Source organism: Phyllostomus hastatus, unplaced genomic scaffold (assembly GCF_019186645.2).
Source record: "Phyllostomus hastatus isolate PE091 unplaced genomic scaffold, TTU_PhHast_1.1 phas_scaffold_385, whole genome shotgun sequence".
Classification (NCBI taxonomy): Eukaryota; Metazoa; Chordata; class Mammalia; order Chiroptera; family Phyllostomidae; genus Phyllostomus; species Phyllostomus hastatus.
Window position 1 is genome coordinate 15,122,818 of NW_025334026.1, and position 27,867 is coordinate 15,150,684.

The 27,867-nt window shown below is 47.6% G+C and overlaps 2 protein-coding genes and 1 long non-coding RNA gene across 4 annotated transcripts; 1 reads left to right on the forward strand and 2 right to left on the reverse strand.

Annotated features, from left to right (window-relative positions):
• Positions 1 to 54: 54 nt before the first annotated feature.
• On the reverse strand, positions 55 to 6,205 carry AP1S1 (adaptor related protein complex 1 subunit sigma 1). Of its 2 annotated transcripts, none has more exons than XM_045819375.1 (5): positions 6,100 to 6,205; positions 4,071 to 4,249; positions 2,865 to 2,973; positions 2,101 to 2,238; positions 55 to 834 (listed from the first exon to the last, which is right to left on the reverse strand). In XM_045819375.1, the coding sequence occupies exons 1-5, from the start codon at positions 6,100 to 6,102 to the stop codon at positions 787 to 789; spliced, it is 477 nt and encodes a 158-aa protein (XP_045675331.1). In that variant the 5' UTR covers positions 6,103 to 6,205; the 3' UTR covers positions 55 to 786. The 2 variants fall into 2 exon arrangements, with proteins under 2 accessions (XP_045675331.1, XP_045675330.1); XM_045819374.1 differs by lacking the exon at positions 6,100 to 6,205 and adding an exon at positions 5,601 to 5,814.
• On the forward strand, positions 5,921 to 18,492 carry LOC123806331. Its single transcript, XR_006783479.1, has 2 exons — positions 5,921 to 6,047; positions 18,067 to 18,492. It is a non-coding gene; the product is annotated as an uncharacterized LOC123806331 (long non-coding RNA).
• SERPINE1 (serpin family E member 1) lies at positions 17,384 to 27,628 on the reverse strand. Its single transcript, XM_045819373.1, has 10 exons — positions 27,304 to 27,628; positions 24,419 to 24,588; positions 23,796 to 24,064; positions 22,717 to 22,950; positions 21,979 to 22,173; positions 21,198 to 21,396; positions 20,028 to 20,128; positions 19,827 to 19,913; positions 19,197 to 19,280; positions 17,384 to 18,890 (listed from the first exon to the last, which is right to left on the reverse strand). Exons 3-10 carry the CDS (start codon positions 24,061 to 24,063, stop codon positions 18,853 to 18,855), a joined length of 1,206 nt encoding a protein of 401 aa, XP_045675329.1. The 5' UTR covers position 24,064; positions 24,419 to 24,588; positions 27,304 to 27,628; the 3' UTR covers positions 17,384 to 18,852.
• Positions 27,629 to 27,867: the final 239 nt, after the last annotated feature.

Genomic DNA, 27,867 nt, shown 5'->3' on the forward strand with positions numbered 1-27,867 from the left:
CCTGACTGATCCCAGCAGCCCTGCCTTCCTTCACAGACCCTCAGGCAGGCAAAGTCCAGAAATGTGTTTCCTTTTATTTCAGATGAAAGGAAATAAAGTCAGACACTTCCCCACCCCACCCCCTTAGCTCCTGCCTCATCCAGAACCTGGTGTGAAGAGGGACAGGGCCCAGTCTCCCATGAAGCCTGCCCTTCCCACAACCCTCCCTCCCTCCTTCCAAATGGCAAGGTTAGAAAAACAATTAACTCAGTTGTTCCTCCCCGAGCACTGAACACAGGCCCTACTGCAGCCAGGAAGGAAAGGAAGGCGGCAGATGAGGGGAAAGGAAAACCCAATCACTACACAGATGCCCCCTTCCCAGGCAGAAAGGCTGCCCTGGTTGGCTGCAGGGGGGATGGAGGTAGGTTATGGGGCAGGGAGAAGAGCCCTGAAAACCTTTTCCCTTTAACCTGACATATTTATATATTTACAGTTATAAGGGAGGGAAGGAAGTTTGGAATAACAGATCTTCAAAGGCAGGGAATGAAAGCCAAATAGCACCCCCCTCTTGGGTCTTGGTCATATTTTTCTGCCTCCTAGCTCCAAAAACCTTCAGTAGGAAAAGGGAAACAGGAGGTAGGGGGTGAAGGGAGGGACTGTTTGAGGGTCCTGAGCCTACAGCTCACTCCAAAAGAAGGTGAGGCAGCAGAGGAGGGGCAGCTGAGTCCCACCCAGAAAAGGGCTGCTTGCGGCTTGTGCCCTGCCTCTCCACCAGCTCCCCACATTTCCATGCGGCCAAGGCGGGGGCTATGCCAGACCCATCTCCTCCAACACACTGCGCGGCGACTCATCCTCCTAAGGCAGAGACAAACAGGGTGACGCAGAGACACCAGGAGAGGCAGACAGGGGATAAGGGAAGTGGGTGGGTAAGACAACAGCATCACAAAGACAGAGGCAGAATGGGGGAAGCACACAGAGAAATGGGGAGGAGAGAGAGAAGCCAATGTGAGCCCAAGGCAGAACAGCTGGGGAACCCTTCAGGGGAGTTCCCCAGCCTCCTAGGACCACCTCCCAGAGCCAACCATGACAAGGAGAAGGGTCCAAGTTGAATCCACCACCACCCAGAGAACCCAAAGCCAGGTTGGTGAGCAGGGGGCTCAGCTTTAGTATCTGAGGGGAAAGGGAGTGAAGCTGGGACTGGGGAATGGGAAACACTTTCTGAGGGCTGGGGTTGGCACACGGTTGGGTCCATTTTTTCAGGGGTAGAGAGGAGTAAAAGGTTGGCATCAGGTCCCTGAGGTATGGTGAACCAGACTGCAGAGAGATGAGTCATTAGGATCTAAGCAGAGCACCAGTAACAGGTGTGTGTGTATGTGTGTGTGTACCAAGGCACATGTATGCTAGGGTATTTGCACATGCACACACTTATGTGTATAAGGGAACCTGTACCAATGAGGTGACAAGTTCAGTTCTGCTTTTCTCCTACTGCAGAGAAGAGGCCCCTGTCTCACCCCCTCCTCAAAGCCAGCTCAGGCCAGCTTGCTTGTCACTGCAGATTCTGGTGACTCATCTTCCTGCACCAAGTCTCAGCAGTGACACAGCGGAGAGGGGGCAAGCACTAATGTGGTGAGGGCAGGGGTGCCTGACAGCAGCGTGAACCAGTAAGTAACTAGGTGCCTTCTATCCCAACCCCCAAATCCCTACAGCCTTTTGCTTCTGAGAAGCAGAGGCTCATTGAGTGTGGATAAAAAAAGGGGGGAAGAAAAGAATTATCTACTGTGTGTTCTTTCTCTAACTTGTTGAGCAACCCTTAATGCTAAGATAAGCAAGGGACAAAGGATATTTAGCTGGGGCGAGATACTTTGGATCTTGTGGGAAGGAGGAGAAAATTGACACGGGGGCGGGGGGCTGTCTACCACCCCAACCTTTCACCCCAAGCAATCAGGGCTTGAGGACAAGCTGGCCAACTGGGCGCGGGGGCCAGACGCCACAGGGTAGGGGGTTCCTTTGGAGGCGGTGGCGGGAAGGGGGCAGCTGCGGCAGGCAGGCAGGGTGTCCAGGGGAGGGACGGCACCTTCTACCATGATACTCTTCCTTCTCCTCACTGTTCTGGGCCCATACCTCCTGTAGCAGATCAGCCTGCTCAATAGCCTTTAGCACACTCTTCTTGGAGGTGTCTTGGACATCACCCCCCATCAAAAACTCATCCAAGATGAAGTAGGCCTTCTCAAAATTAAAGATGATGTCCAGCTCACACACCTGAGAGGAGGGGGAAAGGCAGAACTGAGTGATGAAGTGCATTCCCATCCAAGCTGTCCCAGCTCCTTTCTCAATGTGGCTCCCTGCCTCCTTCACGATGACCCTTCCCACCTTGGGTTCTGGCCCCAGGTTTGTTTTCCCAACCCCTAGGCCTTAGACTTGGTTCAGGTATTCCTTCTCTTTCTCCTGCCTCTTTCTATGTGATCATAAAATATTAGTTGCCCTTGACTACGGCTCTTGTTGCTGTCCCCCCACCCCAAATCTGTGACATTGTTCCCACCAGCAGCTGGGCTAGCCTCCTTCCCTAGGTAGTGTGGGGCGGGGGAGGAGGAGTCAAGATCAGGAACTACTGATAAAATCTGAATAGGGCCTCTGTTCTTTTGTGAGAAGTCTGAGCTGAGCTGCAGATGGATTTATTAAGTGGCGGATTCTGGTCCCCACTCTCTGCCCCCAGCTGGCTAAGGGGCATGGCTAGGTTTAAGGCTTAAAGAGAGAGAGAACTTACCATTCACACTGCTCCAACTTCACCTCTCCCAAGTATCCCAGGGCAGAACAGAAGGGTCCCAGAGTTTGGAGGCAACACGGGATTGCTGAGTATGGAAACAGGGAAGGGTGGGGAGACTTACGCTGCCAAAGTATTTGTCCAGGAGCTCCACATATCGGTGGATCAGTTCCAGTGTGATGAGTTCATTGTCTTGGCCCTCGATGGCGCAGCAGAAATAGAGGCTGGCATATCTGAAGGCAGGGGCACATGAGAGAGGTAGCTGGGAAGGCTATTAGGCCTGCTCCAGGACCAGGCATTCTAGGCTCAAACCTCTCATTTTTCCTCATTCCCAGCTTAGAGTCTGTGTGGCTACTAGATAGACGTGGAGTGGTCCCAGGGTATACAAGCAGTAACTCGTTCAGTCTCTAAGTGCCTCTCACAAACAGGCAGACACCAAACTCCTCTTGCTCTCTGACCTGCTCACTTTGACTCAGCAAAAAACTGAGCCAAGTAATTCACCTGCTCAGAAAAGGAACTGGAAAGTGTCTGTGTGTTGGGAAAAGTAGCACAGGATTTTTTTTTTATATTTTATTTATTTTTAGAGAGAGGGGAAGGGAGGAAGAAAGAGAGGGAGAGAAACTTTAACTTGAGAGAAACATCAATCAGTTGCCTCTTGCATGGCACCAATCAGGAACTGAACCTGCAAACCAGGCAATGTGCACCAGGAATTGAACCAGTGACTTTTCACTTTGTGGGACGACGCCTAACCAACTGAGCCACACCAGTTAGGGCAGCACAGGACTTATGATTGTTGAATGAGACAGCAAGGGACGTGTGTAATGGGCAAGATAGGGCCTGCGGGACAGAGTTATGTGCATGAAGTAGGTATGAGATTAGAGGAAAACTAAGTGGGGAATAAGAATTTCTTCAAGGCAGTCCTGGCTGGTGTGGCTCAGTGGACTGAGCACCGGCCTGTGAACCAAAGGGTTGCCGGTTCAATTCCCAGTCTAGGGCACATGCCTCGGATGTGGGCCAGGTCCCCAGTGGCAGCACAAGGGAGGTAACCACACATTGATGTTTCTCTCCCTATCTTTCTCCCTCCCTTCCCCTCTGTCTAAAAATAAACAAATAAAATCTTTAAATAAATAAATAAATTAAATCTTTAAAAAAATTTCTTCAAGGTGAGTTAGTAAAGGAAAGAAAGCTAGAGCTCATCACTGCCCTTCAGATGTCCTTAGCTCTCAGTTCTCCCTGACCTATGCACTGCTTATTACTCAGCCATTCAAACCCATTGCCAGGCGCCAATCAAGCAGGATCCAGGGAGGTCTGAAAGTAGGTGGGGAGTCACCTCTTATAGACAACTTTGAGGTCCCTCCATTCCAGGAAGCTGCACATCTTGGGCTTGCGAGCCAGAACAACCTGCATAAGCTCCCGAACCATCTTCTTTCTCTCCTTGTCCGATGTGGCCAGGTACCATTTTTGCAGCCTCAGCTTTCCCTGCCGGCTGAACAGCAGCATGAATCGCATCTAGGGGGAGAAAAGGCAGAGCAGAGGGTCAGAGATTTGATTCTCTGAGGTTCTTTCCTCCATAAACAAACAGCCCCAAACTCATCTCATCTAATTCTTCTCCACTCACAGCTCCTACTTTCTTCAAACAATCAGCCCTTGCTCTCGACTCTGGGTATTTCCACCAGCTAGTGCCTTTCCTTCTGTGGAGTGTCTGAGCTTCTGAATCTGTCTGTCATTTGGGTTGAAATTCTGTCTTCACTAGTTGAGTAATTTGCTTTGGACAATTTATGTCTCTAGGCCTCAGTTTTCTGGTCTATAAGACAGAAATATTAAAAGTATCTACCTTACAGACTTGTTAGGAGGGATTAAATGAGTTGATGTATGCAACAGTGCCTGGCACATGGTAAACACTGTAACACTAAACTATTATTTTTCCCCAACCTCCTGTTTCCTAAAGGTAAGTAAAATGCCTAACACAGTGACAATCAGCCCATAGCTGATGTCAAGATGTCTGCTTCCTTCCATGCTCCTTCTATCCACCACCACACTGAAATCAGATATTTTGTCCCTGAAGAAGCTACTTCAATTCTCCACCCCATCCTAGCCACTCGCATTTGAAGATGTCCCTAACACACTGCCTTCCTATGCCAGTCATATGCCTAGGGGTGTTTTTCATCTTAGCACTTGGTAATGAGAATCCCCACCCTCCAAATTCCACCCTCCTCTATCATCAGCCATCCAGGCACTTGGCCATTGGTATTCCTCTCTTCCTTCTTTCAAGGTGCCTCTTCCTACCTGCCCACTCCTTCCCAGATACCAGGTGATCAATTTCCCTTTCAGGTCTTCAGTTAGTACACAGCCATCCAGGGTAGTTCTCCTAGGGAATGCTTGTGGAACAAGGCTCAAACTGGGCAGATTAGGGAGGAATGCAGAGCCTTCCTACCAGGTGTGCCCCTAGCTACTCAGTTCCAGGAGGTCCAGGACACATCTCGAGTTATTGCTTTCTCCCTGCAGCTCTCCTCGCCACGGACTTTACCAGGGCTGGAATCTTTGGGTGCGTGAAATAGTACTAGTTTAATACCGTTTAGTAGGCTAATTACAATTACGGGGGGGGGGTGTTGTTTGTGTTCGTTTGTTTTTGGTGGTGAGGAAGGGGAAGCGCCGTTAGCATGGTGGGAAGGCAACAGAGGGGCGCCAGGGAGCCCTGCACCTCTAAGACAGGGGTGGAGGGACGAGCAGGAAGACGGAAGGCCTGGGTTCCGGAAAGAGAATGGGGTGGGGAGCGGAGAGCAAGAGAGCACCGGAGCCGGGGTTAAAAGCCTGGGTCCTCAAGAGCAAGACCTCGAGCCCACTTGCCTTTCCACCTTACCCTGCCTCTAGGCAGCCGGGCGATAAACCGAAGCAGGCCCTCCACTCCTCGGACCCGGAAACTATACCCTCCCATACAGCCCTAACTCCCCGGCGACCGCTCCTATCAGGGCTGCGCAGGGACACAGTGTGACCCGCGCTCCCCGCTGCCTGCTTCCGCCAACAGGCCCTCACGACCCTATTCCTCGGGCGACTTCCCTGCGGCAGTGGTCGGGACCCCTTGGATCGCGACCCGCGCGCCTCCCCTGACTCGGGACGGTCCCGCCGCCCCCTAAATCAGCCCTCTCGCCCCACTAATACGTCCTCTCCCCGCCCCTTCTCCCTAAAGCCATTTCCAGCTGCTCTTCCTCCCAAGGCCAGCTCGCCCACCCAGGAAAGTGAGGTTCTCTCAGGACCGGAGGAAGAAAGCGCGGATCCCACAGAGGGCGGCCCCCAAGGACCCCCACAGGTACAACCCACGTCCCTCGGTTCCCCCTCCCCTCCCTTTTCGCATAGCCTACCATCCTGCAGCCTCCGTCTTGGCACGTCCCTCTTCGGCCACCGTAGGCGCCAGCTCCACTCCCTTTCTTATCCTTTCTTCTCCTCCTCCCCCTCGGCTTGAAGCCCCTCCCCGCCCCTACGTGTAGAGTAATGCGCAGGCGCCAACGCTGCAGGGCGCGTGGGCGGGGATGGAGGCGGAGAAGCAGAAGTCATGGCAACCAGGTCCTTGACTTCAGCTTTCACCAGCTCCGTCGTCATGGTAACAAGGCTGTCCTGTGGGCTGGTTGGAGGATGGGGGAGAAAGACAATGAGGTCCTCGCGCTTTAGAACCTTGGGAGGAAAAGGCGGGAAAAAGGGTACAAGGTGGATGGGAGGATAACTGGAGTTTGTGAGGAAGTAGGGAGGATTAGTGGAGGGGAATGGGCAATTGAGAGGGAGCAGGGTAGGAATTGGAGTTGTAGTGAAGGAGGAATGACTGAAGGAAGATGAAGACAAAGGCTGGTAGGGCAGAAATGAGGAAAGTACAGATATCTACTGAGGACCAACAGCACCCTCTTTTTTTGTACTTTTAAAATCAAATTTATTGGAGTGACATTGGTCAGTAAGATTATACGGTGTTCAGGTGTACAATTCTATAATATGTACATCATCTGTATATTGTATACTCATCTGTATATTGTGTGTTCACCACCCCAAGTCAAGTCTCCTTCCGTCACCATTTCCCCCCCACCCCCGTACCCTCTTCTGCTTCCACCCACCCCCCTTTTCCTTTGGTAATCACCATCCTGTCTGTATATCTGTGAGAATTTTTTAAGATATTTATTTATTTTTAGAGAGGGTAAGGGAGGGAGAAAAAAAGGGAGAGAAACATTAATGTGTGGTTGCCTCTCTAGCGCCTCTCATTGGGGACCTGGCCCGCAACCCAGGCATGTGTCCTGACTGGGAACCAAACCAGTGACCTTTTGGTTTGCAGGCTGGCGCTCAAACCACTGAACCACACCAGCCAGGGCTGTTTTTTGTTGTTTTCTTTTGTGTTTTTACTTAATCCCTTCACCTTTTTCACCCAGCTCCACAACACCCCTCTCCTCTGACAGCTGTCAGTCTGTTCTCTATGAGTCTATTTCTATTTTGTTTGTCAGTTTATTTTGTTGATTAGATTCCAAATATGACTGAAATCATATGGTACTTGTTCTCAGACTGGCTTATTTCACCTAGTATAATGTTCTCTGGGTCCATCCATGCTATTGCTAAGGGTAAGATTTCCTTCTTTTTTTTTTTAAAGCCAAGTAGTATTCCATTGTGTATTGTGCCATAGCTTTTTTTACCCACTCATCTACTGATGGACTCTGCTTCAAAATCTTGGCTATTATAAATAACACTGCAATGAACATAAGGGTACATATATTCTTAAATTTTAAGCCACTGTTTCAGGTTTCTTTGGATATATTCCCAGAAGTGGAATTGCTGGGTCATAAGGCAGTTTCCATTTCTAATTTTTTGAGGTAACTCTATACTTCTTTGCGCAGTGGATGCACCAATATGCATTCCTACCAACAGTGCATGAGAGTTCTCTTTTCTCCACATCCTGACCAGCATTTGTTGTTTGTTGATTTACTGATGATAATCATTCTGACTACTATGAAGTGATATCTCATTCTGGTTTTCATTTGCATATCTGTGATGATTAGTGACATTGAGCATCTTTTCATACATCTTTTGGTCTGTATATCTGTATATCCTCTTTGGAGAAGTGTCTGTTCATGTGCTTTGCCCATTTTTTAATTGGATTGTTTGGGGTTTTGGTGTTGAGTTCTTTATAAATTTTGGATATGAACCCCTTATCAGATGTATCATTGGTGAATATGTTCTCCCATTCAGTGGGTTGTATTATCATCTTGCTGATCATTTCCTTGGTTGTGCAAAAGCTTTTTAGTTTGACGTAGTCCAATTTGTTTACTTTTTCTTTTGTTTCCCTTGTGCAAGGATGTATATATCAGAAACAATATTGCTATAAGAAATGTTTGAGATTTTGCTACCTATGTTTTTTCTTCTATGATTTTTATGGTTTCAAGTCTAACATGTAAGTTTTTAATCCATTTTAAGTTTATTCTTGTGTATGATGTAAGAAGGTGGTCTGGTTTCATTTTTTTGCACACATCTGTCCAATTTTCCCAACATCATTTATTGAATAGACTATCTTCACCCCGTTACATGTTTTTGCCTCCTTTGTTAAATTAATTGACTGTAAAGGCGGGGGTTTATTTCTGGGCTCTCTATTCTGTTTCATTGATCTATATGTCTGCTTTTATGCCAGTACCATGCTGTTTTGATTACTATGACCTTGTAGCATAGTTTGATATCTGATAGCATGATTCTTCCAACTTTGTTCTTGTTTCTTAAGATTGCTATGGCTATTCTGGGTCTTTTGTGGTTTCATATAAATTTTTGGAATACTTGTTCTAGTTCTGTGAAATATGCCATTGGTATTTTGATGGGAATTGCATTAAACTTATATGCCATTGGTATTTTGATGGGAATTGCATTGAATTGCTTTGAGTAATATGGACATTTTAATTATGTTAATTCTTTCTATCCATGAACACAGTATATACTCCCATTTATTTGTATCTTCTTCAGTTTCTTTCTTTAGTGTCTTATAATTTTCTGAGTATAGGTCTTTTACATCTTTGCTTAAATTTATTTTTAGATATTTTATTTATTTATTATTTATTTTTTGTGCAATTGTAAATGGGATTGTTTTCTTAGTTTCCCTTTCTGATAGTTCATTACTGGTGTATAACAATGCAACTGATCTCTGGCTATTTATTTTGTATCCTGCTATTTTACTTAATTCATTTATCAGCTCTAGTAGTTTTTTGGTGTCATCCTTAGGGTTCTCTATATAGAGTATCATGTCATCGGCAAATAACAACAGTTTTACTTCTACCTTTCCAATCTGTATGCCTTTTATTTCTTCTTGTTCGATTTCTGTGGCTAGAACTTCCTGTACTAACAACACCCTCTTAAAGTAAGAAACATGTGTAGGCAATGAAGGAGATGAGAATGAAAGAGAAAAAGAGGTGCTAATTAAAAGTGATGTAAGGAAAAGGTGGGGAATCATGAAATAAGGTGAAAGGGGAGAAATAAAGAGAATCTTAAAAGATTAGCATGGGTCAAAACTAAAAAGGAACAGATATACCGGTAACCCAGATACAAGTGTAAAGATCAGGAGGATGCAAATTTTAATACAGACTTTTTAGCTGAGATGTGCATGTGTGAGTGTGTATGCCAATGTGTGTGTATCCATGTAGGAAGGTAAAGGGGTTTGTGTATAAGAGAAAATCTTAAATTTTGTCATGCTGAAAACTTAATGGCTATCTCTAGATAATTGTTGGTAACTAATGGTGCTATAATTTTTTTAGTAGCACTCAGAGCACTTGTTGATAAGGTCTGATCTGTCTCCACTTTATATTCTCATCTTACTTTTTGTTGTGGAGATAATATTCTCTAGTTATAAGAGGATGGGCTTAATTCACCTGGGATGCAGTCTGGTTTCTGACCCTTACTGGCCTCAAATGAATCATTTAACTCTCCATTTCCTTGTTTTAAACTTGAGGATAGGAGATCAAGATTGTTCTGAGGATGTATAGAAAGTATCTGGCACATTGTAAACACTTGATAATGGCAGCAATTATTATTTCCTTTTCCCAAATTCTGTCTTCTACTTCAATGTTTTTCTTCCCTTCTTTTTCATTTTCCTTTCTCCTCTGCCTATACCTTAGGCTTGCTGATGGTATGGACACTGGCTGAATTATCTTGCTGGGGTTTTTTTAGGTGAAGAATAATATCAATAAAGCAAGTTAGATTTAGAAAGAGTAAATCATAATGGAGTGAAAAGAAGGAAGGGGAGTGTGTAAGAAGGGTGGAAGGCAAAACAAATGAAAAGAGATGTGTCCTCTCTCATGGGGGAGAGGAGAAGGTTGTATACAAAGGAGTAATGAGAATTGAAATAAGTAAAGCAGACTGCAAGGCAACAGCCAGGGGAGTTCAGAGGCTCTGGAGGTGTAAACTCCTGCACTCCTCAGAAAGCTGACACTTTTAGAATTCATTGTCTCAGTGTGGTATTCCTACCTGCAGAAAAGATAAGATTCTTGAGAGAATTGTTAGAAATATGGATTTTGCTCATGTAGAATCATACAGCTTAAGTGGTTTAAACTATTTAGAAAACATTGGACTTGATTTCTTCTCCTCCTCCTCCTCCCAGATACCAGGTGACCAATTTCCTCCTCCTCCCCCCACACCCTTCTCCTCCTCCTCACTTGCGTGTTGATTTTAGAGAAAGGGGAAAGGAGGGAGAAACGGAGAGAAACATGGGTATGAGAGAAGAAAATCGATCACCTGCCTCTCACAACTCTGGCCAGCCAGGACTGAACCCCAAACGCAGCCGTGTGCCCTGACCAGAAATTGAACCCATGACCTTTTGGCTATGGGACAATGCTCCAACCAACTGAGCCATACCAACCGGGGCCGGACTGGATTTATTCATTGTTAGTGAACAATGAATGTAGAGAATCTATGAGTTGGTAGATCCAATACAGCCTGTGCCTGTGGATGAGTTCAGATTTGATGCAGCGCACATTTGGGAATTGTTATGGTTGTCTGAGCAAGTGAATAACTTGGTGAAAACAATTTTAAGAAAATTAATCTTAAAGTAATGTGGGGGACAACTTGAGAGGATAAGTGGAAGGCTGAAAGATCATCTAGGAAGCAGTTTGGGGAATCTAGGCACAAGGAAGAAGTACAGAGGGACAAGTTGGAGAGATACCAGGAAGGGTCCAATCAACTGAAGTTCAACACTCATCTAAGTGGAAGAGAAGAAAGAAGAATGAAAGTAGTTGCATGTGTGAGTTGGTCTCGTTTTTCCAACTGGATTGTAAGCTCCTCATTGGATGGCATATTACTCATCTTTTGTTGTTTATTTTAAAAGGTTTTATTCATTTATTTTTAGAGAGAGGGGAAAGGAGAGAGAAAGGGAGGGAGAGAAACATCAATCCATCGTTGCTTCTCACTGTCCCCAACAGGGACATACCCACAACCCAGTCATGTGCCTTTACTGGAAATTGAACCAATGACCTTTGACTTTGTGACTGAGCCACACCAGTCTGGGTGAAACCTATATAATCTTGTTAACCACTGTCACCACAATACATTTAATAAAAAATAAAATAAATAAATAATATTTTCATCCAGAATATGCTAAATTCTGGTTTCCTTAAATGGAACCATGGCAGAGGTGAGATTGTCTTCCCTAGGTGTGGATGGCATTTGTACTGTCACTCTGCAGACTGTGCTGGCACCACCTGTGCAGCCTCTCACCTGGTTGTAGAGGTGGCTCCTGCAGCAGTTGGAAGAGTGGCCCAGATGACCTCTGAAACCTTTCATCTCTATAAGTTTATAATTTGAGTTTCTCCCTCTTGTGATACTCTCTGCACCCATTTTTTGAGCATTCTTTTTTTAAAATCCTCACCTGAGGATATGTTTACTAATTTCAGAGAGAGAGGAAGGGGGGGTGGAAAGAGAGAGAGAGAGAGAAAGAAAGAGAGAAAGGGAAAAAGAAAGAAAGAGAGAGAGAAAAGAGGGAAGAGAAAGGAAAAAGAGAGGGAGAGAAAGATGGAAGGAAGGAGGGAAGGAGGGAGGGAAAGGGAGGGAGGGAGGGAGGAAGGAAGGGAGAAGGAAAGAAAGAAAAAAAAAGAAAGATGGATAGGAGAGAGAAACATCAATTGCCTGGCTGTCCCCAGTAAGTGCCATCTGGGACTGCAGCCTTTTGCGGATGGGATGATGCTTCAATCAGCTGAGCCACCCATCCAGGATTGTGTATTTTTTAAATAGTTCGTAGTTCCCTGATGATGTCATTTGCAGTCATCTTTTTTTTATATGCCTTTTTAAAAAACTGAGCAATTGAGATCTTATCATATGATGTTCCTAGCAGTCCTGATGATTAAAATACTTTCTGTGGTAGATGCTTACCATTCTTTTTCACCTCCCAGACTTTAAACCCCCTTGCTAGGGTTTAGGAATCTCCACCTTATGAGTCTAGGGGAGCTAGAACAACCTCCCTGTGTAGCATTTAAAATGTCCAGATATTGGCTTTTGCAGCCTTTTTTGCACCCGCAGCATGGGCACGTCTGCCAGACTTGGCCAATCTACACATTCACTAGGACTCCGGTCCAAGAAGGAATGAGGTGGGGATAGGGTGATGGAGGAAAGGAAAGACTATAGCAGAGGATTGTAGGGTGAAATTCCTAAGGTAGCAGTGAAATGGCCCCAAATTACACCAGTGCCCTCACTGAACCTGACATTGCCATTGGTGCCACTCCTGCTACATTGTCCACTGGCTGAATATGTGGGTTGGCCTCATCTCTCCAGCTGGACTATAAGCCCTGCCCTGTTGGGCAGTGTCTTTTTTTGTTTGTTTGTTTGTTTGTTTATGGGTGGTGTCTTATTCATCTTTTGCTTCTTCACAGCACCCTGGACAGTGCTTATTGATTAGCTTCAATTATGATTATTGTCAAACTTATATATTTAAATCTTACTTCTCATCCAAAATATGCTAAATTCTAATATCATATTTAATAGTACATATTTAATATCTATTATTCCTGATAGATGATAAACTATCTTCTTTTGCTATTTCTACTCTGCCTAGCACAGTGCCTGACACTTGTTGAATAAATGAATATTGGATTAGCCATTTGAAAATTCCATTGTCGTCTCAAATTTCATTTGCCAAAAAGAGTTACTTCCTCTTGCCTTTCCCTGAAACTATCCCATCTCTAGGTTCCCCACTATGGTCAATGTCACTGCTTTTTCCTAGTTTTGCAGAATGTAAGTCTGGGACATTCTGAGTAACATAAAAGCATGGCTATTCTAGGCACCCCGATCAGACTCTCCTGACCAGACTTGAAAGGCTATATGGAAGAGGGAGAGACAGCTGGCTGGGTTAGCAGAGGAGGAAGGCAACAGTCTATAAACCAACCTGGCGACTTGAGATTTCACCCTCAGGTGTGTTCCTTGAAACTGCCTTGCTATTGTTTTTACTTTGGGATTTTGTTCACACCGTTTCTGGAATGGCCTGCTATTCCCTCCCCAATGAACCTAAATTCATCTTATTCATCCTTTAAGTTTCAGTCAAGCAGCCACTACTGCTGAGCCTTTACGCTCCAATCTAGACTATAGTGATCATTTCTACAATGTTCCTTTCAATCACTTTTGCAGTGACTCACATAATATTTCAGCTTTTTGGTGTCTATTCTCCTTAGATAGTTGATAGTCAAAAACATCACTTACACTTTGTAAAAAGTGCTTCACAGCATGCAATATAAAGTTAAGCTTTTAAATAAACACTTACTAAATTGAATGGAGTTCAAATTTGGCAAGATTTTGGTGGAGGCCACAGCTGCTTTGTGTCTAGAAAGGTTTACAAGGAAGACTGGAGTCAAAGCGACATCTGGTGGCTAAGGACCAGAGGCTACCTGCAGGATGCCAGTGGTCAGGCTAGTCAGGCAAAGGTGTAAGTAAGTGCAGGATGTGCTGGTGACTGGCACCTGAGGGCAGCGCCTATGCCCCTGGCTTCAGTTGACTGTGCGGTGTGCTCTCAGGGACCTGTGTTCACAGGTGCCGTACAGATAGGCACGGAGAAGGCATGCAGATGGGGTGCAGTGGGGAGGAACACGGACACGCCCCACTGCCTGAGGCTAAGTAACAGTAACAGCAGCAAGTCATTCAGCCTCTCTGGTCTTAGTTTCCTAATCTCTACATAATGTTTGCTACTGTTAGTACAACAAGACTGACTAAAACTGAGGAACCATCTTTTTAAAGTGATTTTGAAACAGATGGTGTTTCCTTGACAAGTTTCACTCTGATAAAATACTTTTTGCCATTGAGGGATTTACAAAGTTCATACTCATTGCGCATACTTGGGCAGGCTGATGAGGAATTCCACTGTGTGAGGTTTATAGGAAATCTGCAGTAATGATGCTAGAAGCAGCACTTGTTGCTTTTTAATCTCTAAAGAAATAGAGAGAGGAAAAGAGACTTGGAACGGTGAAGGAGGGGGCCTGGGCATAGCCTGTGAGGCTGTATCACTGTCTTTGTCCTCAGAATATCTAAGAAAATAGAGGGCACTGTTAAAATGGGACACTTTCTGGAGCAAGTGCCCTCTGCCGTCATGAGACCTTCTGAAGAACTCTTTTCTTCTGAGACCTCTCAGCATGTATAGACAGTTTTTGAACCGTATACTGCAAAATTAAGGCTCACTTGTTCCACTTTTTGAAGCGTCTTGTGGAGGAAAAGAAAAGAGGCTTTTTTGGCTTCCCAAGCACATTTGTTACAGATGGGTAACTCCTCAGCCACTATCTGGAATCAGTCATATTTTCGGGGTATAAAGAAGATGAAAGATATATCTGGGTCCTGGTGTCCCCAAATTCTTGAGCTGTTGTCTTCAGGACCCCAGGCACCCCTGTGAGCCCAGAGGGGGATGTGTACAAAAGGAAGGGACTACTCCTGCAGGAAGAGGAATACTTGAGTACCAGCTGAAGTTCTCACCACAAATCTCAGTGTTAGAGGTATCTTGTGAACCGGATTAAGCCACACCAAGTTTTTGCGTCTATAGTCCAAGACAGAAGTAGGCCAAAGGCCCTCTTTGGCCTTTTTTCTCTACTTCCACAACCATGTCTTTGTCCTACAAAGCTTGCCAGTTGCATGGGAAAAGAAAGATGGAAAACTCACTGAGGTGAAAAGAGAGAGTTTCTCTCTAAATCTGAGAGTAACTTTAGTGAGACACCCATCCTGGGCCTTCTTTCCTCTGGGTCTTGCCCTGGATCCCACTGGCTTTCTAAGGAGAGAGGGAAACCTTCCTTCCAGGCTTGAGTGGGCTTTGGGTCCCCTCTGACTATATCAGCTTTCGGCGAAGAGAGAGCTTGAAGAAAGCAAACCTGAAGAGAGGAACCCATCAGGAAGAGGTGTCCTAGGAGCACATTTCCTTTGAACATCTCAGTGCAGCACTTTCAACCTTTCTCGTCCTGTGGCATACGTGCACTCTCACTCAAATTCTGCAGCACACCAAGAAATATAACATTTTTTGCTGATCTTCCAAAAAATAGCTATAATTTTGATTCATTTACACCAGACAGCCATTGTTCTGTTGGCTCTTTTCATTTTTTTATTTGACAGTCTAAGGGAAAAGAGGTCAGTGCCTCTGACTAAATAGGTATTGCACGTTTTAAAAATCCTGTGGCACACCAGTTGAAAATCGCTGTCTTAGTGCATCGTGCCGAGGCACCCAAGAATGCCCCTGAGGAAGCCTGAGAGGAAGGCAGGAGTGCAAAGGGCAGTGAGACGGCCGTCAGGACGTGCTGGTGACTGGGGAGTGAGTAAATGAGTGAATGCCATTCCTGGATTTACACCATGATCAGAATTTGCTACAAGAAAGTCTAACATCATTTTAGAGAGAATGAAAATAGGAAGTTTCTTTTTAGTTCAATGTCTAAAATTTATTTTTATTTACGGCAGTGAGCTTTTTTTAGGAAAGTTGGGAAGGCTTATTTAAGCTGGAGCAAAGTTAAGATTCTAACCCAGCAAAGATCACTTTTGATTGTTTTGTACCATTTGAAAATGTTTATATTACCAGAATCACAGAATTGCAGGACTGGGAGGTCCTTAGTTCCGTTTCTAGGGAGTTATTGTACGGATGCACAAGGACACGGACATACGGATAAACGTGGATGGATATCCACCTCAGCATTGCTGGTAACAACAATGACAATTTCGAAAGCCACGAAATCCAAAATGTCCATCTGCAGTGGTTAAGGGATTATAGTACATCTATATATGCAGCTGGTAAAAAGAATTAGGGACAGGTGTGTAGGATATATCATTAGGTAAATAAAGCAAGCTGCAGAAGTGTGTGTGTGTATATTATATATGATAAATGTATATAATATATACATAATGATCTTGTGTAAAAATCACAAATGTTTTAAATATTCTTATAAATGCTCAGCAAAGTTCTGGGAAAACACCCAAGAACCTGAGGCCTACTAAGTTCTCACTTTTACCGTTTGAACTGTTTGACTGTCTTTCAATAAGCACACGTTCTTTATCACTTAAAAAAAGTCACCTCATCTTATACCCTGTCTACTGAAGTATCCCCACCAAGTGGTCACCCTGGCTTTCCTAGAACACTTCCAGTGACGGAGAACTCATTACCTCTTAACTATCAGACAGTGTTTTGACCAGTACCCCTCCCGCTGCAGATGGTAATTCTTTTCTATTTAGATACGGCCTAGGATCCCAGGGGCCAGATCCATCAGTCTTGTCTTGAGGGTCCTGGAGAAGGCAGGCACACAATTTTGATGGATAATTCTTGGTAATTTTTCAGTTTAAAAAAATTTTTGATTATATAAACAGAAACTAGTTGGAGTACATATGTCTTCTGGGAAAAGTCTTCAAGATACTAGAAGAAGAAAATAAAAGACTTTCCAGGATGCCATTTTAAGGAGGATATGAAGAGTGTGGATAACAAAAGGGCCTTGTTTTCCAGGAACCCGATATGTAGATGGGGGTGGGGGTGCCATGCACACTTGAGCGTGCATGAATGAAAGCACTGTTAAACACCAGGGGAAGGAAAAACCAGTGAATGCCAACTGGAGTGCGATGATGTTGACTGGATCCACGGGAACGCTGGTTGGAGATAATGGACTCAGCCTGGGTTTTGAGAAATGGAGAGAGGGTGGGTGCAAGGGGTGGGGGCGTTGGGTGGTAGAAGGAAGTGGCATGAGTGGGGACGGGAACCCACAGGGACAGTGGGTGTGAGCAGGCCTGCCTGATGGCGTTTGGGGAACCCTTTCTCCCCCTTCAGGATGATGCCTGAAGAAAGACTCGTGCCCACGCAACGTGTCCCCGGGGCCCTCTTGCTGAGCCCCAGCAGCAGTCCTGCGGACTCACCATGGCAAGTCAGCACGCCTGGGCCAGTGTGCGCGTGTTTCCTAAAGGTCCCTTCCACCCGACGGGGCTATGAACTGGCAGTATGTTGACTTGGTGCTGTGTGAACTGTGGGAAGTAAATGCAGGGACTGTTTTAGAATATTCTTTTTATTTATTTATTTAATTAAAAAAAACAGTTTTACTTTTTATATATCAGAAGTGAAAAAAGCATATAATTCAACACCGTTTCGAGAACATTGGACCCCACATTTGGGTAACCTGGTGAGTACAGCATGTGGATATCATTGTCCAGTGCATAATGAAAAAAAAAAAAAAAAGAACCGAGATTTCTCACTGAAGAGTGGGATGATGAGGGTTCTTTTGGACTGCATTCATTCAACATCTATGTGCAATTCTTCAACAAACTGGTCTTCATGCCATACCCCTAGCTTAGTTGGTTTTCAGAAAGATTGTCTAACTAGGGTAGTCGAGCCCAAATTCGCTGTCTCTTTCTCTCATTCCCTCTCATTTTCTCTCTCCCCCTCTCCCTCACGTATCCACTGCTCACACACAGCAGCCGGAAATGACACATTGAAGTGAGTCACCAATGCAGCTGTGAGTCACCCTATAATTGGGGAAAGTTCTGTCCTGCTAGGTCGTGCATCCGTTTGCACTCCTGCTCCTAAATATATTGGAAAATTTTGAAACCACTCTGTCCTCATGCTAATCTCTCTCACCCACCACATCCTTTTGGTCCCTAAAGTGGATGAAGTTGGGTAATCTTGGCAGGGGTCCTAATCCATCCTGTGGAAAGGCAACAAAAGAAGAGCGATGGGCTTCAGGCAGCCACAAGGTGGCAGTGTGAGCCCCTTGTGCTTGCTGCCCACAGGGGCATGGCAGTTGAGTGGCCAGACTCCTGAGATGCAATGACACAGACCACAAAGGAACACTCTAAGCAAGTTTAAATAATATGCTTTTCTTGATAGTCCTCTTTCTCTCTAACAGGCACCCAAGAATGTGATAAATATTCAAGCACACCTCTGGCATCCCACCCTCCCCACTAGGAGACTGGAGCCAAGAGCCAGGCATACCTTCTTCCTCTATTCCTGCAAAATAAAGTTTGTGGGAAGCAGAAACCTGCTTCTCTAAGTAAACAAGTCACCTACACTCTGAAATAATATTTCTGTTTCTGGGGAGGGAGACGGCCAGGCCAGGGTGGATCTCTGCACCAGGTGGGCCACTGCTCTGCCATTCAACAGCACCTCTGAGCTGAGAAGGATGAACCTTGCAGTGAAGGAGCGTTTCTTCCATTGGTCTTCTCTGGCCTGCCGCCAGCCTCCTCAGCAGCGGCAGACAGTGCAAGAGTGATGGCAACGTGACTGGAACACAAAGAGTTGCTACCAAGCACACGAAAGCTCCTGTAAGCCTGTGGTGCCACCCTGCCAGGCCTCCGTGGGATCCAGGTCTGAAGGCCCAAGCAGGCAGAGCGATGGGCAGAAGCAGCTGCTAAGTGGCTCTGAGAGTCTCACAGTGCGGTTTGGAGACCTTCAGGGAGCCACGCTTCAGAGGTCCCTCCCAGGGTCTCCACTGGGGAGTTTTACTGAGGGGTCCTCTTTCTCTTCCCTTGGGAGAGGCTGAGGTCTAGAAGGCAGATTTACCATTTAAAAACAATCAAAAAAGGCAAATGTCTTCTCTTTCTCCAGAAAGATTAATTAAAATAAAAATTCTTTTCTTCAGAGTTTCTTCTTCTCTGATACATCTCCAGTTCTGTCCCAGATGAGGGCTTCAAGTTCAGGGTTCCATTACTTGGCCCATGAAAAGGACCGTTCCTGAGGATGGAAGAGTCATGGGAGATGAGAATTAGAAGGAATGGCATGGCTCACCAAGCTTGAAGTCTATGGATGAACTAAGATGTGAGAAGATGAGTGAGATGCCTGGAGTCACAGCTGCTTCAGTGACTAAGCTAGGACTGGGGTCCTGGCACAGCCCTCTGTGATAGAGCCCTGCCCTGAGGAGAGGAGGAGGAACAGAGCTACGGGTTTCTTGCCTAGAGTCCTGGCATACATAAGAGTAGTGTCTATACGTGAATGGACTGGTACCCGAAATGGGGGGCAAGTCATGGGCCCCGGGCTCACCTGTGGGGTTGTGCCGCACCACAAAGAGGAAGGGTCTGTCCATGATGATCTCCTCGGGAGCCATTCGGGCTGAGACAGTAATGGCTGGAAGAGAGGGGACAATGTCTTAGAACAGAGGGACGTCGGCACTGTTTCCTGGATTGGTCACAAGTGGTCCACAGACATCAGCCTTCCCTCTGGTGGCAGCACTGGGGGCTGATTTTTAGGAGGCTCCATTTTTCTGTTGGACATGAACCCTAAACGTTTAGGGAAGTCCTCTGAGGCCTGGTTTTCTCCAGGAGTTCAGGAGAGATCTATCAGCTGCTCTATTACAAACAGACATTTATACCTTTCTAGGCCGTATTGATAAGCAAGTTCCTTAAGTTGACTTAGCCACTGTGAGAGCAACCCAGGAGCTTTCCTTTGGGAAGCCTTTCAAATTCAGGCGACCTTAGGAGCCACTGGGCCCATTTTCTAGGCTGGGAAACACTAGTGAGGAAAAGGCAATACTCCCCGCACAGGAAGAGCTGCTTTTAGGAGAGGCTTGGTGGAATAGAGCAGAGGGGGTCCATCCTGGGTTTGGGTGCCATAGTGACCCCTCCAGTAAGCCTTGGGCTGAGACTTGCCAGGCCTCACCTAAGCCCGACTCACCTGTAGAGGAGGATGCCACCGTGCCCTTCTCATTCACCTTGATCTTCACTTTTTGCAGTGCCTGCGATACGTAGAGAGGCTCTTGATCTGAAATGGGTGGATGCAAGAGTACATCAGCCATGTTTTCAGGGAGAAGCGCCTTTGTCCCCTAAGGGGCCTCACAGTCCACCAGGATAAGAAAGTGAAATGAAAATCTCTTACCTGAAAAACTCGAGAAGTCCGCCTGGCTTGGACTAAACATATTAGTCATCCCCAAATTCTCCAAGGGCCTCCTGAGGTCAACTTCACTCTCGAGGGAGAACCTATAGACAGGAGCAGGAAACAGTTTAAGCTCAGGCTGCCTCTGGCCGCCTCTCCAGGTCCCCACCAGGTATCACCCCAGCAGCCTGACAGGACTGGGCTGATGTGACGGTAACAGAGGGAGGCTTAGTACTTCAAATCTTTTTCCAAAGCCTCTCTGCTTGCTAGAGGTTCTAATATTAATGAACGTTCTTCTGCAATCTCCCAATCCTCTGGAACTTATGACTAATCACTTTCTCAGTTAATAAGGCAGTAGTTATTCAGCCTGGCTGGGGGGCGGAGGGCATGGGCAAATTCTCCTGCAAGACTATCTGAACAAAAATCTGGTCTGTAGATCGTATTTCTGAGAGTTAACCCTGAAGAGGACTTGAGCAGCGAGTCTTCAGGGTGCCCTCTGCTTCCCATCAGGGCACAGCTAATTACCTCCGTTTCTGAGAGAGGAAGGGAGAGAGGGAGAGAAGAAGAGAGAGAGCGAACAAACCAACTAAATTTTCCTCTTCCCCAGAGCCTGACATTATAGTATATGGAAATTTGAGGTAAGCATGGTGGGTGGGAGGCTTCCCTACAATTCTGGAATTACCCAGCCTCAGCCTTCTCCACCCTGTTGGCTTCTGCAGAGGGATTTTAAAAACTTGCTTTGCTGGAAGCCAGCTAGCAGCTACACTTCCAGCCACTCCATCTGCAGAAGTCACTCCTTTTGTCCCCATTGTTTGGATGTTCACTTGGGGAGATGGAGGTGGGAGTGAGAGGCATTCATAAAAGGGTGAAGGCAGATTTAGCCTCCCACCTCTGTCATTACTCTGGCTCTTCCTTTGGCTGGCTTTTGCTGTATATTTTGAGAGAGGTTATGCCAGGGCACAGCCTAGACTCCTTGCCCTCCAGCAGAAATGGGATGAGGAGAGAAATCTTAATCAAACCCAAGCCAGAGTGTTTCCCATCAGCCTCCCACACGTAACCCTGCCCTATAAGCATCATCACATTTGGGAAAATCAATGTGGGGGTGGTGTTTTTAAGAGAGAGTGGAGGCGGAAGGTAGAAGGGATTAGAGCACTGGCAGGAGGTGGGTCTTACTTGGGCAGAACCAGGAGACGGGGCAGGCAGGTCATATTCCCTTTCCACTGGCTGATGAGCTGGGCATCCAGAATGTTGGTGAGGGCAGAGAGAGGCACCTCTTTCTCATACGGAGCAGCAATGAACATGCTGAGAGTGTCCCCGTGGTAGGGCAATTCCAAGATGTCGTAGTAATGGCCATCAGGGGTGGAAAACTCAGCTGAGAAGACACCAAGATGGCACATTAGCATGGCTCCAGCTCTCGTTGATCCCAACCCAGCACTGGGTTTTCAACTAGTTCTCCCGTCCCCTCCGCTCTTTCTGGAAGCCAGCTCTCAGTTCTGTCTTTTGATGCTCCCACACCCACCACTCCCCTGTTCAGTGTTTTCATTTCCATTTCCCTTATTTTCTGCCAATTCAGTGTCGTTTGGTTTCTGTTTCTTTCTGGCTCTCTTTATATTCACTCCCCCTCCCCCATATCCCCACTGACTCATTCCAGGACTCAGCTCCTGAACCTCAGCTTCCACATAGCCCCCCCACAGCACGATTTGTCATCACACTAGAAACACCCGAGGATGAGAGACAGGGTTCGATGGTCAAATGTGGGCCTGAGGGAACTGCTGGATTTCAGCTTCATGTTGTATAAAATAAAGCTACTTCTGCTGCTCCCACTATCCTAGCGTTTCTTCTTTGGGAAGTCTTTGTTAAAGCTGAGGTATATTCTAGGGTTCCCCCTCCTTTAGAGGGGGACGCCCAGGGGTGACTTCCAGTAGGGACTTGGGGAAGGGAGTCTTGCACTTACTGTAATTGAACTTGTTGGTCTGAGCCATCATGGGCACCGAGACGGTGCTGCCATCAGACTTGTGGAAGAGGCGGTGGTGGGTGCCCTGCTCTGGGAAGGGTGTCTTCCAGTGGCCATTGAAGTACAGGGCATTCACCAGCACCAGGCGCGTCAGCTGGTCCACGGCCCCTTCACCAAGTAAGTCGCTAATCATGCCTATGGGAAAACCAGGTGATCAGGAGCTAGCCATTTTTTTTAATCCCCTTCCACAGATCCCTTCAGCTCCCAGGCTTCAAATGGATGTGTGTCTGTTGAAGAGATCCTGTCAGAAGATAGCCTGGGAGTTTAGGTGAACCAATCCAGCTGTTTTCAACGCGCTCCAACTTTCTAAGGGTCTCAGAAAGCCTCCTAGCTCACCACACTTTCTTGGGCCTGGGATCCTGCCCAGGATCAGCCCTGGAAACTTAAGTCTTCCCTCACTTTGCTCCCTAAACTGTAGTCTTGACGGGTTGTGTGTGCTCCTCATCCTGGTTATTAACGTTCTAATGAAATCCTGTAACACTTTTTAGGGATGCCTTTAAAGTTGGTTCATGAGAAGACCTAATTCTAGAAAATATGATGGTGATGCTTAAAGCTCCTGACCTTTAGCCTACAAAGAAGAGAATGCTGAAAGGGAGAGGTTGGGATATTTGGGATTTGTCTCCAAATCCCCTCTCTTGGCAGGCTCTTGGGGACCACCTCCTCTCCCTGCCTGCTCACCTTTCGTGTGTCTCTTCACCCAGTCATTGATGATGAACCTGGCTCTCTCCACCTCTGAAAAGTCCACCTGCTTGACTGTGGTCTGAAACAACCTGAAGAAGTGAGGCATGAAGCCTTGAACCAGCTTCAGATCCCGCTGGACGAAGATGGCGTCGGCGATGCTGATCTCGTCCTTGTTCCACGGCCCCATGAGTTCCTTGTACAGCTGACGCAGGGCAGGGGCCATGCCCTTCTCTGTGCGGGTGGGAGAAAGGACACGTCAGGCTCCTGTTCAGCCCAGGGGTCCCAGCGGGGCCAACTTCCCCCACGAGAGACCTCACCCTGCCCTCACGGATGGGGCTCTTCTGCTCTCCTAGGTGTCTCTGGAAGGAGAGTTCACTCTAAACCTCTAAAATCTTCTGTGTTCCCCTCTTTTTCTAAAAAATCTCAGGTCCTAACCCTTTTGGGGAGTTAGAATATTTTTCTGATTTTAACTTACAAACTCTAATTTTTTTTCATAATAATAGCTATACAAAGCACTTCGTACACACAATTCTTTTTAATCCTTACAGGGGCCCTCTGTGTTAGGTACTCTTCTTTTTAAAAGTTTTATTTATTCATTTATTTCTAGAGAGAGGGGAAGGGAGGGAGAAAGAGAAACATCTATCAGCTGCCCCCTATAAGCCCTCATCCAGGGGCCTGAGCCCTCACCCCAGGCATGTGCCCTGATCAGGAATTGAACCTGCGACCTTTCAGTTTGCAGGACAATGCCTGGCCCACTGAGCCACACCAGTCAGGGCTGTGCTAGGTACTTTTATTAATCCCAATTTGTAAATGAGGAAACTGAGCCTCAGAGGGGCTAAAGTTATGCAGCTAATATGTGGTGATGTAAGGCTGTTTTACACCAAATTCACTGGCCTGTACACTCTGCGACTAGTCAAGGGCCCAGTGACACAGGGAATGGTGGTCCCTATGCCGTGGCAGTACAGGTGTCGGCTCAGCTAAGCTGGAGTCAGCCTTTCCTCTGCTTCTGGTTGGTTACACCCCAGTTCTGTGAAGGATGCGTGAGTGCCTGCCTCCTACTTTGCCCCATCTCTCACCTTCAATCTCGAATTGCATTGCCGCGTGGATCTGCTGCCTGGTTTCTCCTCTTGTGGTCGGCTGCAGCATGGCCAGGACCGAGGCCACCCCATAGGGTGAGAAAACCACATTCCGGTCCTTGGAGGCCTGTGCCACCTGCTGAAACACCTTCACTCCGAAGTCTGTGGCCAGCTGGGCCACCTGAGACTGGTGGTGCAAGGCATATCCTTCACCAAAGATGAGGGCCAGGCCCAGAGCTAGGCTGGCAAAGACTGGAGACATTTGCATCCTAGAATAAGTGGGAAAGAATCTGATGAGGGAATAATTCTAGAAGGATGGCGAGCGGGGAGGGGAGACAGCATCCCAGCCATGGGCCGGGCTTCCTGTGTTTGCTGACAGTACCTGCTGACAGGTACTAGGAAAACAAAAGGGCAACATTCACTAAGAAACCATGGTGGGTGGGTTCAGGTTCTGCAATCACTGCTATGGCGGAGGCAACTTAGGGCGGCAGGTCTTGGGGCAGGGGGTGGACAGAGGCAAGCGGGGGGCGTGGGGGGCGGCTCTCGGACTAGGAGATTCTGTGGAGGGGCATTCTCTACCTCAACCCAAAGGGAGAGATGGAGAGAGTTTGTTTGTTTCTTACCTGAAGTTCTCAAGTTGCCCTGTGCCTGGAGGTTTGTGCTGCTGCTGCTGCTGCTGACTGTGGTGATTCGGCTGCTGGAAAGGGCGCTGGAAAGGGTGCGTCTCTCTCCTGACAGTGCCCTAGGCTCTGCAGCCAGATCCAGCTGTGCTGCTAAGGAGGCAGCTGCCTCCCTTTATACCAGAAGTGGGCAGGAAATAGATTAACTCATGGCTCGGCCCCTCCCACTTTCTGGCTCTGGGAGTCGGACTTGCTGAGGCATGTGCGTGCGTCCTGCTGCCGTGTGTGTATGTGTGTGAGAGGGCCCAGGAACAACTGAGCAAACCCTGACAGGCTTGGCCCAAGGGCCTCCTCGGAATTTGCTGCCTTTCACCTGTGTCCCTCTGTCTTTGCATTTTATATGTCGGCCTGACAACCGGCAGGGCCAGATAGCCCGAAGCGCCCCGAGTTTGAGATTACCTTCCCCAGTGCTCAGCTTGGGGGAAAACGGTTTACATTTCCTCCTTTTTCTTTGGGGAAATAGGTCACCACAGAGATATCAAAGAAGCTAACGATCCTGTGAACTTGTGTCTGCCACATAGTCCACCCCGTGCACATGCCAGCGGGGGAAGCATCCCTCCCTCCTCTTGGCCACGTCCCAGTGACCACAAGGCACGGAGCATGCCATGTGATTGTCTGGGTTTTGACTGTCTAAGACATGAGCCTGGCAGAGGACTCCCTCCTGTCTTTCCGTCTTCCCTTTCCAGGGTGGGATGATGCATGGCTGACTCTCCCACGTGTCCAGACTCTGAGGAGCCCCCGAGGGCTCTCTTTTGTGTCAATAGCCCTGTCTGGCCGGGCTTTGAGGTGTGCTGTGTGGGGTGAGGGAGAGACCAGAAGTTACAGGGGTAAAGTCTTGCCAAGGAATTAGCTGCCCAACATGTCAGTTCTGTTTCTCTGAGCTGCCTGATGTGACTGGGGAAAATTAAGCCTTATCCTTTTCCTCCAGATGCAGACACTCGGAGGGCCAGAGCGGCACTAGTCGGGATAGAAGCAAGGGCATCGGTTCCTGGCTGGTTTGTGGGGTGTGTTTATAGGGCATTGAGTTAGAAGTGGAAGAGTGACCCAAGAATCTATATAGAGAGTGTGTGGGACTGGGTGAGTGCATTGGGGGCCTGGCAGGCTCAGGTACCTTTGGCTGCGAGGCCCGGATGTTGTGGACAGAGGGGCTGGATGGCAAGGGGTCCTGAGGGATGGAAATGCTGCACTTGACCTGGGGTCCACACACGGGCATGATTTGTGTAGGTGGTAGTGTTCAAGCGGGAGTATCCATGGAGACAGCTGATACAGATCCACAGCAAGTTGAAGTGGGTGGAAGCATCGAGATATTTGTTTTGGATTTTTTCAGTAAACAGATGCCAAGAGCAACCACAGCTGGACGGCTTTCCCGTTTGCTCTGACTCTGCCTTTGTTTTCTCTGTTGCCCCTGGGAGTCAGGTGGGGATGCAGGATGACAGGGAGAAAGGGACAACCTCCTTTGGAAAGTTAGGATCACTGACCCTTTACAGGACTGTTCCCATGTAGCTGCTTCTGTTTTATTCCCTTTCATTTTCTTGGTTGTGGTTTGGAGTCCCTGAGAGAGTGGTTAGCCATGAGGAGGAAGTAGTCACCCCTGACTTCTCTCAGGTGAGGAGAACAGAAGTCCAGTCCAGCACCCCCCACTCATCTCCTATCCCCAGAAATACCCCCAGTGCCTTGGCCTCCATCCTCGGGGTCCCAAGGGAGACGGGCACTTGGGAATCTGGGTTGGGTGTGCCAAGTCTCAAGTCAGACGAGTAGTGGGTTGAGACTCAGCCGAAACTGCCCACTCCTTGCACCTCACTGCCTGGCCGCTCCAGCCGCTTCAGCTGAGCCTCCTTCCTTCGCTCCGTTGGTTATCCCAGCAGCCCTTGTCCATTGCCTTGCCAGGCTTCAGCTGTAAAAGCCCCTGCAATTTTCTGTGGATGGCCAGGGCCCTGCCAAGGCTGTGAACAATTCTGTCCCCACTCCTGGGCCTGATGGATGATCCTGATATCATTCCAGAAAAGACACTGTGTTCCCAGGCACAGGAGCTTGGGAGTAGCTCTGTGTCCCGTTGGAGGGAGAGGGGGCACTATGCATTGGAAACAGAAAGGGCTGACTTACTAAGGGGTCTTTTCCTAAACTGGAGGGACTCGTAGGCATCTGGTGTGTGTGTGTTAGAAAGTGAGGCAAAGCCTAGTGTAAGTCCCACGCCAGAGTTTCTGATGCGCTGGGGCCCCTAGATGATCTAAACCCAGACTTGACGGTGGTCCCTGCTGCTTCTGTCTGTGCGATGGCATTGCCTCAACCCTGTCTGTCCTCTGGAGACCTTCTACACGTTATGATGCTGCCTGACCACCCAGTGCCCCGCAGGAGGCCTCCCTGACCCCAAGGAGAACTTCCCAAAATGCCTTTCTCAGAATCTCGCCTGACTCAAGGGGCTGTCACTTTCTCTCCTCTCCCTGAACCCGAACTAACCCCCTTGACCAAATCACCTCTTTCAAGCCTTGGCTCTTTTGTAAGGGGTCAAATGGACAGAAAGAGAAAAGTCCCTGCTGTTGAAATAGCTGAATCTCTGATTTCGGAAGAGTCAGAGATAAGAGGATGAGTTACAGGGCTGTGGATTTAGGGGAAGTTCCAGTTCCAGCCAGCTGGGAAAGATGTCTCCATCTGTCCCTCAGCAGGTGGTTCGTGACTAGACCAGCCTCACACTTTCCGTGACTGGCCGCCATCCCCCGCCCAGCGCCCCCCCACCCCCACCCCACACACACACCCGCCACAACACACACATCCCCATGCCCCAGGAACCCTGGTTCAGTCCAGGGCTCAGTCAGCCTCCAGCCCTTCACCTCCTGCCCTCCAGCCGTCCTCTTGCCTGCACTTGGCTCCTTCCCCTTTGCTTCTCCGTTGCTCTCCCAATGCCGGCCACCTGCCTTCTTTTTCACTTTCCCCTTCTTGATCTCTTCTGTTCAACCCTCCGTCTATGGGGTTACTGCCCATTCCTTCCCCAGATCTCTTCAGGCCTCAGCCACATAAGCTCTCCCCCATTTTCCCACTCTTTCTTTTCCACTGTCTATGACTCAATCCCTCTTTCCCTCTCCTCTCTTCTTCCAGAATCCCTTTTACAGTCAAATGCTCTGTTCCAAGCCTTCCGGTGAGGAGAGCGCTGCCTCCTATCAGTTACACAGGCTCCTTGGAATGTTGGAGCCGGCCTCCTGATTCTTAGTGATTTCACTGGGAGAGCTGGGGGTGGAAGGACAGGGTCCTACTAACTCACACCACTATTTCTGGCCTGGTTGCTCTCCAAACAACACAGCACCAAAAATAGCCTACGTTTGGGCTGGGCCAGTTCTGCTCCTCTCCTAGGAGTGAGCTCGGGGGAGGACTGCGTGTCTCATCCTCTTAAGATCACA

Bases quoted from the DNA above. Each gene is read 5' to 3' on its own strand.
- AP1S1 (XM_045819374.1), bottom strand. From the start codon at position 5,675: ATGGGAGGGTATAGTTTCCGGGTCCGAGGAGTGGAGGGCCTGCTTCGG. The intron at 4,250-5,600 runs GTAAGGTGGAAA...TTCTCCCCCTAG, and splicing joins CCCGGCTGCCTAGAGGCAGG to ATGCGATTCATGCTGCTGTT. The intron at 835-2,100 runs GTATGGGCCCAG...TCTCTGCCTTAG, and splicing joins AGGCTGATCTGCTACAGGAG to GAGGATGAGTCGCCGCGCAG.
- SERPINE1 (XM_045819373.1), bottom strand. From the start codon at position 24,063: ATGCAAATGTCTCCAGTCTTTGCCAGCCTAGCTCTGGGCCTGGCCCTC. The intron at 22,174-22,716 runs GTGAGCAGGCAG...GTTTTCCCATAG, and splicing joins GGTGAAGAGACACACGAAAG to GCATGATTAGCGACTTACTT. The intron at 18,891-19,196 runs GTGAGCCCGGGG...TTCCATCCTCAG, and splicing joins GGTGCGGCACAACCCCACAG to GAACGGTCCTTTTCATGGGC.